The sequence below is a fragment of the Schistocerca serialis genome, chromosome 2, assembly GCF_023864345.2.
Source record: "Schistocerca serialis cubense isolate TAMUIC-IGC-003099 chromosome 2, iqSchSeri2.2, whole genome shotgun sequence".
Lineage (NCBI taxonomy): Eukaryota > Metazoa > Arthropoda > Insecta > Orthoptera > Acrididae > Schistocerca > Schistocerca serialis.
The window spans coordinates 1019909658-1019926510 of NC_064639.1; the positions used below are offsets into that span (position 1 = coordinate 1019909658).

Below are 16853 nucleotides of genomic sequence, written 5' to 3' on the forward strand. Positions count from 1 at the left end.
CTATCACGGTTACCAAATAACCCTGTGACGAAACGCGCCGCTCTTCTTTGGATCTTCTCTATGTCCTCCGTCAACCCAATCTGGTACGGATCCCATACTGATGAGCAATACTCAAGTATAGGTCGAACGAGTGTGTTGTAAGCCGCCTCCTTTGTTGATGGACTACATTTTCTAAGGACTCTCCCAATGAATCTCAAACCTGGTACCCGCCTTACCAACAATTAATTTTATATGATCATTCCACTTCAAATCGTTCCGCACGCATACTCCCAGGTATTTTACAGAAGTAACTGCCACCAGTGTTTGTTCCGCTGTCATATAATCATACAATAAAGGGTCCTTCTTTCTATGTATTCGCAATACATTACATTTGTCTGTGTTAAGAGTCAGTTGCCACTCCTTGCACCAAGTGCCTATCCGCTGCAGATCTTCCTGAATTTCGCTACAATTTTCTAATGATGCAACTTCTCTGTATACTACAGAATCATCTGTGAAAAGCCGCATGGAACTTCCGACACTATCTACTAGGTCATTTATATATATTGTGAAAAGCAATGGTCCCATAACACTCCCCTGTGGCACGCCAGAGGTTACTTTAACGTCTGTAGACGTCTATTGCATTATATCATTGTACTTACATTTAAGGTAAACATTGATGACTGGAAAGTACGTCATTTCCTTAATAAAAATGTCCACTGCATCTCGGCGAACAGAACGCTACAATATTAAACTTCGTCAATTATGGAAAACCTTAATTCAATCCAATGAAGCATTCGTGAAATATTTCAGATGTCCACCTTATTTGGGATATTCAGTTCAATTTGAGCCCAAAAATTAAAGAACTGTTTTTAAAAGAGGCAGTGTATTTTATAATTCGTATGTCACATTGTGGCAGTCTTTTGAGGTGTGCGTACACTTACTTTGCTTGTGACTGCTCGTTGAACATCTTTGATCATCGGCTCTTAGTGGCGCCGATCCTGATTCCTCACTAGGAGGCAGTGTTGTGGCTCTTTGAGCGATGTTAGTCGCACGTACGTCTCTCTGCTGGGTCTTGCATCGCTAGCTATTCCAATTCTGTAGCCGTGACACCTGCTGTTGCGGATGATTAAGCGTGGGATGCGAATCACAAAAACCCCTAATCTTTGTTGGGCCCTGGTCACTGAAATTTATTTGCAATGAACAGTTCACAGTCTCGTCTTGTTTCAGTTCGATTAACAAAAGACAATCCACCGCTTCCAACACATTCGAATGTAAGTAAAAACGTTCTTGTAACGTAGAGAGAAACGGCAGGGCCTAAGCGTTGTACAATTGAGGGTGAGGAAAATAGGATGTGGCAGTGTTGCAATGACAGTTAAAATAATGCTGGGACACGAAAAGAAAGAGAATTTGTACTCTTCCGAATGAATGGTCACCTTGACATTCTGTGATTCGCCTCAGGCTACGGAAATTAGGCCGACTGAAAAATCTAACAGTGCTTTCTGTGCAAAACAGTGCCGAATTCATTGTTCAAGAATGTTTTGCCTTACGTTTAGCATTCATTTCGTTGAGAGTAGTGTTTTACGTGTCGTTTCTTAGATCACAATATATTTCTTTGTGTGTTGTATGTATGCTTTTGTTTGCAAGATGGTATTTTTTCTGATTTAGAATTAAAAGATGCGCAAGTTAAAGGTGACGGTGAGGGTGACTGGTTTGTTGTCTTTCTATGATGGACCCGCAGCTGGGCTATGAACTGTTCTGAAGAAATGGTGGTCAGAGCCTCATATTCAGCAGAACAGTGTTCGATCTAACACCTCTGTGGAAGCTTACATACCCACAGTGCTAGAAATCAAAGAGGAAAAGACAAGTTAATAAAATTTGTAAAGGGTGCTATTCAGATGAATGGAATGCTGTTACTTTGAAGATATGGAAGAAGGGATTACTGGTGAATATGTGCTTCGGGATTGGAAGATGAGGGGAAAGAAAATTCTGTTTCTCCGATAGATCCGAAGTCTCTGTAGCGTACTCCTACGTAAACACAAGAGACGAAGTGTGTACCTTGAAAGACTGGCAGACAGAAATGGATATGAACTATGCTCCATAATATGTAGACGAATATTTAGAAACTGAATTCAACAATTTAAAGCAGATTATGGCATACATTTTAATTATAACTTAACAACGATGAGCAGCAGGCTCAAATTCAACAAAATCAAAATGATATGCGGATGAACAGGACACTGAAAATTTAGGGCAGAAAGATAGTAATCTCTGAGGCAGCGACCAAGTGGTTAATTTTCAAGAGTATTTACATATGAGTGGAATTTCTTAAGGAAGGAATTAATGTGGGCATAATAAAAACCTAAAGGTGTATTGAAAGGAGACATTTCTTTTGAGTCATCCCTTTGTTCAGATGAAATTTCCACTGCCAGTTTTTTTCTTCTTCTGACTGATTTGATGCAGCGCGCCACGAACTCCTCTCCTGTGCCAACCTCTTCACCTCAGAGTACCACTCACAACCTACATCCCCTGGTATTTGCTGGATATATTCCAATCTCTGCTTCCCTCTGCAATTTTTACCCTCTACAGCAATTTATAATACCATGGAAATTATTGGCTGGTATCTTAACATATGTTATTCCATCCTGTTTCTTCTCGAGGACAGTGTTTTTTATGTATTCATTTCCTCGCAGATTCTTCGGAGAACCTCGTTATTCCTTATCTTATCAGTCCACCTAATATTCAACATTCTTCTGTAGCACCAAATCTCAAATTCTGCGATTCTCTTCTTTAACGGTTACAGTCAATAATTCACTACCATACAACGTTGTGCACCAAACGTACATTCTGAGAAATTGGTCCCTCAAATTAAGGCTAATGTTTGATACTAGTAGACTTCTCTTGGCCAGGAATGCCCTTTTTGCCGGTGCTAGCCTACTTTTTATGTCCTCATTGCTGGTCCGTTATGGGTTATTTTGCTGCCTATGTAGCAGAATTCCTTCGCTTCGCCTACTTCATGATTACCACTCCTGATGTTAAGATTCTTCCCGTTCTCATTTCTGCTATTTCTCGTTACTTTCGACTGTCTTCGATTTACTCTCACTCCATAATCTGTACTCATTATACTGCTCGTTCCGTTCATCACATCCTGTATCCTTCTTCACTTTCACTGAGGATACCAGTGTCATCAGCGAACCTTATCATTGATATTCTTTCACCTTCATTTTTAATTCCACAACTAAACCGTTCGTTTATTTCCTTCAGTGCTTCTTCGATGTACAGACCAAAAGGTAAGGACAAAAGACTACATCGCAGTCTCACAGCGGTTTTAATCCGAGCACTTCTATCTTGATCTTTCACTCTTACTGTTCCTTCTTGGCTCTTGTTCATATTATATATTATCCGACTTTCAGTATGGCTTACCTCTATTTTTCTTAGAATTTCGAACAACTTGCAGTACTTTACATTACATTACAGTAATAATTATTCAACACTTTATGAATACGACGTTACGTAATGATGTGGAACGTTCCAGTGTAACGTAATTTTCCTTTACATGATATAATCTTTTTCCCCCAATTACTACTTCATGTCTGAAAATTCCTCTGTTGAGTAGAAACTCTTTTGATCTATTTTTAAATTTTCGTTGGCTATCTGTTGGACTTTTAATGCTGTTTCGTTGGTAAAAGACCAAAGATTTTTGTGCGATCTCTTAAATGACCTAAGATTTTTATGGCTGCATAATTCACCCCTTTCTGTGCCAAAGTCAGATTTAACACATAGTAATGATGGTCATCCATTCTTCTAGTATTGTAGCTATGCACTTCAGTATTATTTTTGAATCGGGAAGGGTTATCAATAACATATTTAATAAGTTAACATACGTGTTGCGAAGGTACTATGAATATCCCAAGTTCCTTAAATAAATGTTTGCAAGATGATCTTGGGTGGGCTGAAGCTATTATTCTGATTAAACGCTTTTGTGCAATGAATACTTCTTCTCTTATTGATGAATTACCCAAAATATGACGCCATATGAAAGCAGTGCCTAAAAATATACAAATGTTTCAGCAGATCAGCAATGTACTTCTTCCATTTCAATTTCTCATCAATGCACACACCCAGAAATTTTGAATATTCTGCCTTAGCAACAGACTTCTGTATCTATATTTACCAACGGTGTTAAGCCATTTACTGTACAGAACAGTATATACTTTGTTTATTCAAATTGTAGTGAGAGCCCATTTCCAGACAACGACTTAACAATTTTCTGAAAGGCATTATTTACAATTTCCTCAGCTAAATTTTATTTGTTGGGTGTGATTACTACCTTGTATCATCAGTAGAAAGAACTAGCTTAGCATATGCATGAATATAGAGTGGCAAGTCATTAATACGTATTAAGAACAATACGAGACTCAAGTCCGAACTCTTGATACCCCATCGGTTAGAGGACTCTGTTTATATTTGTAGACCATCTATACTGTTAACTTCAACCTTCTGCATTCTTCCAGTTAAATATGAGTTAAACCACTTGAGCACTGTCCCACTGATACCACAATACTTAATTTTATCTAGAGGAATTTTATGATCCATACAGTCAAAAGCTTTTGCGAGATCACAAAAAAAATCTCAATGGTTGGTGTTTTGTTATTCAGAGCATTTAATATTGGAAACATATATATAATTTTTTGTTGAAAAACTTTCTGAAAAAAACTGGCATTTCGTTAGTACTTCATTTTTACGAATGTGTGAAGCTACTCTTCAATACATTACTTTCTAAACAATTTTGGATGAGGGTGTCAGAAGAGAGATTGAGCAGTAACTGCTAGCATCAGAGCTACCCCTCGTTTATGCAATGGTTTAACGATAGCATATTTCAGTCTATCTGGAAAAATGCCCTGTTTCCGTGAGCTACTGTATATGTGACTGAAAATCCTGCTTATCTTTTGGGAACAGGCTTTTTGTACTTTCTTGTAAATGCCATCAATTAAATGTGACCTTTTACTTTGGAGTGAATTTATTATTTTCTTAATTACAGTAGTGAGGTTGGTTGAATTTTAGTTTTACCAAATTGCATAGGCATTGCTTCTGCCATAAACAGTCTTGCATTGTCTAACAAACAGTTGGGTCCTCTTTTCTATAAAAAAAACTTTAAAATAGTTATTAAAATTTTTTTCAACTCCTGATTGTAACAATATTCCAAATCGTTTTAATTTTATTATGAGAGCTGCTAATCTCAGACATAATGCACATACTTCTGTACTTTTTAATAACTTGCCTTAATACAGTGCAGAATTTTTTATAACGTTTCACTGTTTCTGAATCATTATTCCTTCTACCTATAAGATACATTTCCCTTTTGTGTTTACAAGAAATTTTATCTCTTTAGTAAGCCGAGGTTTATTTAGATGGATTCGTACAATTATATTTCAGTGTTTTTGCAGGGAAATTGTTTCCGAATATACTCACAAAGGTATCATGAAATAGGTCAGTTTTTAAAATTTCGTGAGGTTCGCCGTCAGTTTTTAAAATTTCGTGAGGTTCCCCGTACACATCATCACAGTTTAACTATTGCAAGCTTTCCCTAAAACACACAAGTTTTAAATCTTTAATTGAACACATTGTTATGGAGGCCTGTTTTGCATTACTGTGTAGAGCTATGTCATATATTGTAATTGGTAATGTATCATGAACAGAAAGACATTTCTTAACAGGTAAAGTTTTTATTTGATTGAATTGTCGGACGCTTTTTCCAGGTCGACAAATCCTATGAACGTGACTTGATTTTTCTTCAGTCTTCTTCTATTATGTATCTCAACGACAAAATTCCATCTCTGATACCTTTACCTTTCCCAAAGCCAAACTGATCGTCATTTAAAACATTATCCTGTAGGTCATTCTTACCAACAACTTAGATGCTTGAGCTCTAAAGCTGAATATGCGGTAGTTCTCGTACTTGCCTACCCTTGCAGCCTTCGGAATTATCTGGATGATGTTTTCTCGAAAGTCATATGGTTTACTGCAAGACTCATAGACTCTACACACCAACGTGAATAGACGTTTGCTGCCACTTCCCTAATGATTTTAGAATTTCTGATGGAATGTTATCTATCCCTTCTGCCTCATTCTTTCTTCCAAAGTTCTTTTAAATTCTCATTCTAATGCCAGACCTCTTATGTCATCCCTGTCGAATCCTCTTTCCTCTTGTGTCACGTAAACTGATACTCTTCAAGTCTTCTCCCTCATAGAGACCTTTAGTGTACTCTTTCTACCTATTCACCCTCTTCTATGTATTTAAAAGTGGAATTCCCATTGCTCTCTTATTATTACCACCTTTGCTTTTAATTTCACCGAAGTCTGTTTTTACTTTTCTGTATGCTGAGCTAGTTCCTCCGACAATCATACCTTTTTCAATTTCTCAGTTATATTCTTTGTACTTAGGTTTTTCTTTCCAACTTCCGTGATTACTCTTTCTAGAGACGCCCATTTCTCTTCAGGTGAACTGCCTACTGAACTATTTCTTATCACAGTCTCTTTAATAGTCTCAGAGACCTTCAAGTACCTCTTTTCATTTGTTAGTATTTCCGTATCCACTTATTTGCATATTGATTCTAATCTCTTAAACATCAATGTGCTCTTCATCACTACTAAATTGTTATCTGAGTCTATATCTGCTCCTGGGTAGGCCTTACAATCCAGAACCTCATTTCGGAATCTCTGCTTGACCATCATGTAATCTAAGTGAAATCTTACCGAGTCTCTCGGCCTTTTCCAAGTATAGCTCCTCCTCTTGTGATTACTGAGTAGAGCAGTCTCTACTACTATCTCAAATTTACTGCTGAACTCAGTTAGTCTGTCTCCCCTCTCATTCCTACTATCAAGCCCATATTTTCCCGCAGTACTTTGTGGCACTCCTTCCCCTACGATCGCATTCCAGTTGACGTCGGCATATGTACCTGAGCTATCGTTGTTGGTGTTGGTTTGCTGTGATTGAGCGTTTGCATTTCTAAGATTTTCTAGCTTACCCACCTCGTTCAAGCTTATGACATTCCTCTCGCCGACCAAGCATAACGTTATCTTTTCGTTGGTTATTCCATCTTTTCTCATGGTCACCTCCTCCTTGGCGTTCCCCTCCAGGAGATTCGGATGGGATGGTTCCCATTGCCTTTTGCATCCTCATGCCATTAATCTTTGCTGATTCTTCCGACATTATGGGCAGTCTCCCACCCCAAGGGTAAGAGACTACCCTGAACCTATGTCTGCTCCTCCGTCCTTTTTGACAAGGTTGGTGGCTGAGTGATGGTGACTTCTTAAGCTGGAAACCTTAAGCTGCATTTGTTGATGGCGTGGCTCGCACTCTGGACTGAAGGCATTTCGACTACTAATCAAAGACGGTACCCCTAGACCACAGGTGCATTCTAGAAAAAGATGAAAGAATGAAGTTATCATGAAAACTGCCTAAATTACCCTGGACTAAAGAAACGTAAAACTGAAAACAAACTCTACTCGGTATTCATGTACTTTAAACTTATCTTTTGAGAAGGATCATGTAATGACATCTGTGAAGTACGATTGTAAAACTTCTGTTAAACGCAAAATAAGGAGTACTCTCATGATAACTCCACATAGGAGTCCTACACGACAGAGGTTAGCTATCAATTAATGTGAAAGAAAAGAATGCTGAAACTGAAGAGGAAATAGATGATAGCCTTACTGCGGAAATTTGCCAAAGCATTTGAGTTATGAGTTCGAAAAAGTTCAGAAGGAATCAATACTACACATTCTGAGCCTCTGAAATATTTGATAGTTGGCTGTTTAAATGACTATAAGTAATATATAAATCGAGACTGAAGAAGATCAAATAAGAATAAAAATGAAAATAATTGGATCATCAGTCTAACGAGCCACCTCATAGTGGCTGGCGGATGGTGCTTTGTGCACCATTGTGACCCACCCACTTTCCTGATGCGGTCGGAAATGGTCGGTAGGAAGAAGGAGTGTTGGTAAGCCTCCGAGTGTGCTTGAATCTGCTTTTACGTTCATTGTCCCATTGTGAAGTAAACGTAGATGGGAGCACTAAGTAGGTTCCTTCTTCTAAGAGCGCACACTCTCAGAATTTTAATTGCAAATTGCACGTCGACTCACAACACCTGTCTTGTAGTGTTTACCACTGGAACTGGCTCCGGCACTATGCACCTTCGTCTCACTTTCGCGCTTGCTACATGAACCTGCAACAAAAAGAGCTGCTCCTTTTTTGCACTTCTCTGTTTCCTCCGTCAAAATTATCAGGTATCGATGCCAGACAGGTGAGCACTATTCAAATAATTGTCGAACAAACTCCTTGGAAGCTAATTCCTTTGTGGGTGGATTACGCCATCTTCTAATGAATCTGTCTGGCATCCGACTTACCTACGATTTGTTTTATACAATCGTCTTGCGTACTGTTTGCCATATCCTCAATCAGCATACAAGAACGCTTCTAAGGACGTAAAGAAACAAAGATTATTTCCTGTCAATAGACACAAGTACCTTTCTAGTGGTGATGACCAAGGGCGAACGTAGAAATAAGAAACAGCAATTGGCAGATGGCCGAATTTCAACAAGAAATAGTAATTTCCTGACTAAATTCCCAGATAATATAATAACTTTTGGCAGAAAGGCAATTCTAATAGAACATTTAGTACCCCCATTAACTAGTCGGGCGGATGGCACGTACTTCCTGGAGCTAGAGATCAATCGGTGACAGTGTCCACAATTAAAATGAGGTCCTTTAGAGTTTGGTGCAGCCACAGTCAACCATCGTATAATTTACAGATCCAGACTGCCGATTCGGTGTATTAGGTCACACGTCGATTGGTAATGGTCTGGAGTGTGGTCGTTGTCCTGTGGAGACGACTCGGCTGTATAGCGGCGGTGGACTGCGACACGTCTTCCAGCATGTACCGTAGTAATACCCTGACTGCAGAAGAGAGGTTTCTCTGGACGAAGACTGGCTTGTGGTCTGTGCGTGACTTTAAATGGGCTGTTTGCGGCAGAATTCTATGCCCACAATTTTCAATCACATGTCTATGCGCATTAAATTGGTCCGCATACTTTGCGATCTCTAGCGGCGTATCTAATGCCTCCTGGCGGCTGCTCCTGCGATCTGGCCTCTGCTTGGCGGCCGACAGGCTGGCCCCTGCTCGGTCCGGAACCCGCCTGACGGATCTGTTGTGCTGGTGGCAGGTACGTGTAGGTCCCCAGCTGAGACATATTACTGAATGAAATTTTCACTTTGCAGCGGAGTGTTCGCTGATATGAAACTTCCTGGCAGATTAAATTTGTATGTCGGACCGAGACTCGAACTCGGGACATTTGCCTTTCACGGGCAAGTGCTCTATATTACTGTTAGATGTTTAACAGCCATGACTGCTTCCACTATTTGTTCTGCAATCGCTTAATAATAATACACTGGGTCTTTCTACCTAATCTTGCCAATCCGTTACATTTATTTAGGTAGAAGGTTAATTGCCAATTATAATAGCCTACCGTACTTTCCCCTCAATAAAATAATAAAATACAAATAATTAAATGGTGTTTATACAATTTTACGATATTCATACGAAAACACGACCTATGTAGGCCTAAGACACTGAACTATCAATAGAGATGACATTACTCAACCACACACTAATTTAATTATTTATATAATTTAGTTTGCGAATAGTCATTGGTAGAAATAGTTATTTCCATTGTGTAGCATTAATAGCACCTATTAAGAACTGACTTAACTAGATTAATTTACATGCAGGTATCCTTAACGGAAAGTATTCTTCAAACATACTGCCATAACTCGTGCTCTCAAGGCAAAAGAACAATATTTTAAGTTTTTTCACAAAAAATTGATACTTATGGATAGAACAAACCTGACGCAGTGCGTCACACTGCAGGAATTATTAAAAGCATAATGATCTGATACTGAAGTCACACGGAACTAAATTGAATTGTAAACCACTGTTCTTGCTAATCAACATGTTCTGTGTACGAATTCATACCATAATTAGTAGGAGCGAGGGTAACATTTAGCATTAGGGTCTCATGAATAAAGTATCTCTGTCTCGGACTTTCAACAAACAAATATTACTTTGATAGCAAACGAGTAGAAGTGAACACTTAGTTGAACTTACTTTTTAGATCGCTTCTGACAATATTAACTACATCCAGATTCGTTATATCAGTGAGTTGAAAGTAATTATGCTTCAAAAGCTATAATAATACCTGCTTTTTCCAGCATCTTCTCCGTCAGTCAAAGCTGATCGTACTTCCTTTTACATAGTCGCAACAAACTGCGTCAGTTTTGAAAAGTACACTAAACAATTTCTACCTTAGAGGCAAAGAAATGACAAAACAGAGTTTTTATTGGTTAACTGCAGAAGTTCTAGATTAGTGAGGACGTAAAAATAGAGCAAACATTCCTTTTTAAAAATAACATTTATCACAGTTTATAAAATAAAGTTCTGGAGAGATCAGAACTGTATTGACTTTACAGACAAAAACTAGCATTAAGTCGCCGCACAAGTGAGAAGTCTCAAAACGTACAACGATGTTACACACCAACAAACATCAAATTAACATCTTCATAATTCAATATCTGAGCACTGGTGATTATAATCGTGATGTGTGGTCTAGGTTGTCTTCATTAAACCATTCACTCTTCAATCAAACCACAATCATACAGCTCATACCTTACGTTTATTACAGCAGTGGATCTGCCCCCAGAAACTACTTTCAAAGTCTCCAATAAGTTGTTGAAGTAAAATAGCCTGACAAGCATGTGCGATTAACTTCATTCAATGACTTTATATGAAACAAAGATTTTCCTCTACCTAGCAACATATGTAATTACAGATGTTGCCTTTTAATGAATAATATTTAAAAAAATTTAACCATACTACACGATTTACAAATTAGACATATTACGTTTGTATATATTAATGCGTAAAATCGATCCTAAAGCCTCATGCCACCGGGTGGTATTAGAGACGCCACATTAATAAGAGACGGCGTGAGCATTCATTCATTCTCAAAACCCCTCACTGTAGGAACCTGTTCCAAACGTGTTGCGCACAAATTCAGCATTTACGCTGTTCACTGATACGTTTCATAATTTCAGCACCAAGCTTCGATCCTCTACTGGTCATCCTTCATTGTTGTTGTTGTTGTGGTCTTCAGTCCTGAGACTGGTTTGATGCAGCTCTCCATGGTACTCTATCCTGTGCAAGCTTCTTCATCTCCCAGTACTTCCTGCAACCTACATCCTTCTGAATCTGCCCTACAATGCTAAATTTGTGATCCTTTGATGCCTCAGAACATGTCCTACCCACCGGTCCCTTCCTCTTCTCAAGTTGTGCCACAAACTTCTCTTCTCCCCAGTTCTATTCAATACCTCTTCATTAGTTATTTGATCTACCAATCTAATCTTCAGCATTCTTCTGAAACACCACATTTCGAAAGCTTCTATTCTCTTCTTGTCCAAACTATTTATCGTCCATGTTTCACTTCCATACGTGGCTACACTCCATACAAACACTTTCAGAAACGACTTCCTGACAGTTAAATTTACACTCTATGTTAACAAATTTCTCTTCTTCAGAAACGCTTTCCTTGCCATTGTCAGACTACATTTTATATTCTCTCTACTTCGACCATCATCAGTTACTTTGCTCCCTAAATAGCAAAACACCTTTACTACTTTAAGTGTCTCATTTCCAAATCTGATTCCCTCAGCATCACCCGACTTAATTCGACTACATTTAATTATCCTCGTTTTGCTTTTGTTGATGTTCATCTTATATCCTCCTTTCAAGACACTGTCCATTCCGTTCAACTACTCTTCCAAGCCCTTTGCTGTCTCTGACAAAATTACATTGTCATTGGCGAACCTGAAAGTTTTTATTTCTTCTCCATGGTTGGCCGTCAGTAGTTCTAATGGAATGTTGTCTACTCCCGGGCCTTGTTTCGACTCAGGTCTTTCAGTGCTCTGTCAAACTCTGCAGGCAGTATCTTATCTCCCATTTCATCTTCATCTACATCCTCTTCCACCTCCATAATGTTGTCCTCAAGTACATCGCCCTTGTATGGACCCTCTATATACTTTCACCTTTCTGCTTTCCCTTCTTTGCTTAGAATTGGGTTTCCATCTGAGCTCTTGATATTTATACAAGTGGCTCTCTTTTCTCCAAAGGTCTCTTTAATTTTCCTATAGGCAGTATTTATCTTACCCCTAGTGAGATAAGCCTCTATATCGTTACATTTGTCCTCTAGCCATCCCTGCTTAGCCATTTTGCACTTCCTGTCGATCTCATTTGTGACACGTTTGTATTCCTTTTCGCCTGCTGCATTTACTGCATTTTTATATTTTCTCCTTTCATCAATTAAATTCAATATTTTTTCTGTTACTCAAGGATTTCTACTAGCCCTCGTCTCTTTACCTACATGATCCTCTGCAGCCTTCACCACTTCATCCCTCAGAGCTACCCATTCTTCTTCTACTGTATTTTCCCCCCATTCCTGTCAATTGTTCCCTTATGCTCTCCCTGAATCTCTGTACAACCTCTGGTTCTTTCAGTTTATCCTGGTCCCATCTCCATAAATTCCCACCTTTTTGCAGTTTCTTCAGTTTAATCTACAATTCATAACCAATAGATTGTGGTCAGAGTCCACATCTGCCTCTGGAAATGTCTTACAATTTAAAACCTGGTTCCTAAATCTCTGTGTTACCATTATATAATCTCTCTGATACCTTCTAGGATCTCCATGATTCTTCCATGTATACAACCTTCTTTTATGATTCTTGAAACAAGTGTTAGCCTTCATATCGCTACAATTTTCCAGTGCTGTGACTTCTTTCTATATAACAGCATCATCCGCGAAAGCTTCAAGAATTTCCGAGGTTATCCACTAGGTCATGTATACTTAATTATTAGGAAAATCGGTTGTCCTGTAATGCTCGCTTCTCGTATGCACGAGATTAATTCATGTCTGAAGTTTTCTCCCCGTCAAGAATGAGATGCTGCGTTGTTTCCTATGAAATCTTTATTTAAATCACATAGCTGGTCTGAATTTTGTTTTAGATGACAGCGTGCAATCGTATCAATTGCTTTCTGGAAAGCTAGGAACACAGCATCAATCTGGAGACCGTTGTCTACTGCATTCTGTGTCTCGTGGATGGACAGAGAGAACTAGATTTCACACTATCATTGTTTCCTAAATCGTTGTTAATTCATGCCGAGGAGATATTATGTAATCAGAAATGTAATAGTGAATTTTCAAAAATTCTATAACATACTAACGTCAGCGATAAGGGTTTGTAGTTTTTGCATTTGTTAGACGAACCTCCTTCGAAACGAGAATGACGTGAGACTTTTTCCAAAGCACTGCTCCTCGGAAGACCGACGGTACACGGTGTAGATATAACGTCATGTTCAGTAACCTTTACTCTGTTGAGAAATTTCAATTTACTTTCTATTCAGTGGTTATTTATTTCGATATGTGGCATTTCGAAAATGGTGTACGATTTAGAAAAACGCAGTACGATCTTCCTCAGTGAACCGGTTTTGGAAAAAGAGAGTCTAGAATTTCTGACTTTTCTGTGACATACTCCGTTTCGATGCCATTAAGGATACAGAGAGATTTGATCCGTTTTTCTTATATAACATCAAGAGTTCTTACGTTTTTCTGTCAGATCAAGAGAGTTTTATTTCGATATCGCTGAAAGATTCGCGCGTGGCTCTCCGTACGGTCATTTGGCTTCGTTCACTTTTTGTTTGTCTTTGATTACGTTTGCAGTGAAGCTCTCTGTATTTCCGGAGGAACTTTCTGATGCGGCTTTCGAACCGTGGTGGGTCTTTCTCATCTGTCAAAACTATAGCGGTTCTCTGAATAACTGCTCAAGATAATTTTCGCATATGGAATTCAGAGCAATTTTACAAGATTTCCTGCCCTATTACGCGATAATCACATTAGTCTCCACGTTTGTAGCTGTTAAATTGAAATTTCCTTTTAATACAATAAAATGATAAGAAATGTTTCGTGCAACTTCAAGCTTTTGCTAAAGTGTTCCACCACTACTGCTATTTAAGCACGGGATCCATAAATATATCCGTTTACCTTGTTTGAACTGGCTTTCACACTTACCTTAACAAAATTATATCGCGTTCGAAAAGTACACTAAACTCACTAAATGTTATTATCATGTTTACGGTTGTAAACACGACTCTACCACCGGCATACATTGGAATCGCAATTTAGGAAATCATTGCCAGAGTTCTTGAATCTGTGGCATAGGTAGTAAAAGATTTATAGGCGAGCTCTAATTCCTGTAAAATGTCATTTAATGACAAAACAATACACAGTACAGAAAAAAAGCAAAGCAGTTGGGGATGTCACTGAACAGGAAACACATAAAAGCTTAATAACATACTGGTAAGAGAAGAGGATTAAGTACAAATAATACAGATCACTTAGCAAGTTAAGTGAACGTACATTTTTAATTATGGTAGAGAAATTCTAACGAAAATTCCCAGAAACAACTGTAACTCCTGTAAAAAAAAATGCGCTAAGTACTATGTTGCTACCAACAACAGAGCATGAGGTCACGAAAACAATAGAAATAGATAAAGTAGAAATACACTCATGCTCATAAATTAAGAATAATGCTGATACATAGTGAAACAACACTCTGGTGGGCGGTTAGCGGGTTTAAATCACCTCGGGGTATGACCGTGCGGTGCATTTGACCTGCAGACGTCGCACGGTGGCGCTGGCTGCAGTGCACATACGCAGAGGTGTGTTGGTGCATGTCAGAGTACGGTGCAGCGAGTAAGTGTGCAGACGTTTTCAAACGTGCTAATGGCGACTGTGTGTTGAAAATGGGTCAAAGAACACATATTGATGACGTTATGAGGGGTAGAATACTAGGGCAACTGGAGGCTGATCAAACACAGCAGGTCGTAGTACGGGCCCTCCGTGAGCTACAAATTGAGATCTCACGATTATGGCAACGATTCCAACAGACAGGAAACGTGTCCAGGCGCTACAGTACGGGACGTCCACAGTGTACAACACTACATTGCCCGCCGACGGCCACGGAGTACTGCAGGTAGCCTTGCTCGGGACCTCACCGCAGCCACTGTAACAGTTGTCTCCAGACACACAGTCTACAGACGACTGAACAGACATGGTTTATTCGCCCGGACACCTGCAAGGTGCATTCCACTGACCCCTGGTCACAGGAGAGCCCGTAAAGCCTGGTGTCAAGAAAACAGTACATGGTCATAGGAACGGTGGTCCCAGGTTATGTTCACGTACGAGTCCAGGTATAGTCTGAACAGTGATTCTCGCCGGGTTTTCATCTGGCGTGAGCCTGGAACGAGATACGAACCCCTTAATGTGCTTGAAAGGGACCTGTATGGAGGTCGTGGAGCCGGCCGAAGTGGCCGTACGGTTAAAGGCGCTGCAGTCTGGAACCGCAAGACCGCTACGGTCGCAGGTTCGAATCCTGCCTCGGGCATGGATGTTTGTGATGTCCTTAGGTTAGTTAGGTTTAACTAGTTCTAAGTTCTAGGGGACTGATGACCTCAGCAGTTGAGTCCCATAGTGCTCAGAGCCATTTGAACCATTTTTGAGGTCGTGGTTTGATGGTGTGGCGTGGGATTATGATTGGTGAACGTACACCCCTGAATGTCTTTGACAGAGGAACTGTAATGGGTCAGGTGTATAGGGACATAATTTTGCACCAGTATGTCCCCTTTTCAGGGGTGGATGATAACCCACGGCTCCACGGAGCTACCATCGTGGCGGAATACCTTGAAACAGAAGATATCATGCGAATGGAGTGGCCTACCTGTTCTTTAGACCTAAACCTCATCGAGCACATCTGGGATGCTCTCGGTCGACGTATCGCTGCACGTCTTCAAACCCCTATGACACTGTGCAACAATGGGAGGCTATGCCCCAGTAGCTGCTCGACCACCTGATCCAGAGTATGCCAACCCGTTGTGCGGCCTGTGTACGTGTGCATGGTGAACATTTCCCATATTAATGTCGGGGTACACGCGCAGGAAACAGTGGCGTTTTGTTACACACGTGTTTCCGGACGGTTTTCTCATATTATCACCAATACCGTGGACTTACAGATCTGTGTCGTGTGTGTTCCCTATGTGCCTATGCTATTAGCGCCAGTTTTGTGTAGTGCCATGTTGTGTGGTACCACATTCTGCAATTATCCTTAATAATTTATGTGCATGAGTGTAGATGCGCTGAAATCTTGCATACAGAGAATGCAAGGTATAATAAATTAGTTATTCACGTCAGGGAAATTTCCAGAGGATTTAAATTAGCCTAGAGTTGTGGTGCGTCTACCACAGGAAGGTAATGCAGAAGATACAAAAAATTTGCGGCTCATTTAACTGCTGATATAATTTTCAAAAATAATACAATCATTTACGAATAACAGATTAATGAATCACTTGAATAGACACATTCTTCAAAGTGAAGTGGATACCACAGTGATAGAAGTCAGAATTAGCCATAGTAGAAATCACGAAAGTATACTTGATGCACTTGACAAGACTGAGTGTAACAGGGGCATTTTCTTAGTAGATAGTACAAGTATTGCCTGGCTGGAAGTTACATAGTGGAGGAAAGTACTGTAGTGTGGGAAAATAAACGACCAGTACAGTAAGACATGAAATGTTTTTCTCTGTTTATACCGAAGCAGACGAAATTGCTACTACTAATAGAGTTATACAAATTCACTATTAAAAAAGAACTTACGTCTGTTACTATTAAGACAACGGAGCTTGTATTTCGTTGACTTACATGATGATGATTTT

At 39.5% G+C, this 16853-nt stretch overlaps 1 protein-coding gene across 1 annotated transcript in view; it reads right to left on the reverse strand.

The window, feature by feature from the left end:
- The window catches only part of LOC126456597 (uncharacterized), a gene marked incomplete at its 5' end in the record, with an annotated part of 88741 nt that overhangs the window by 8882 nt on the left and 63006 nt on the right, over window positions 1-16853 (reverse strand). The window contains one exon of the mRNA XM_050092342.1: window positions 9073-9222. Coding sequence (XP_049948299.1) covers window positions 9073-9222 — 150 coding nt within the window. The remainder of the gene's footprint in view (window positions 1-9072; window positions 9223-16853) is intronic.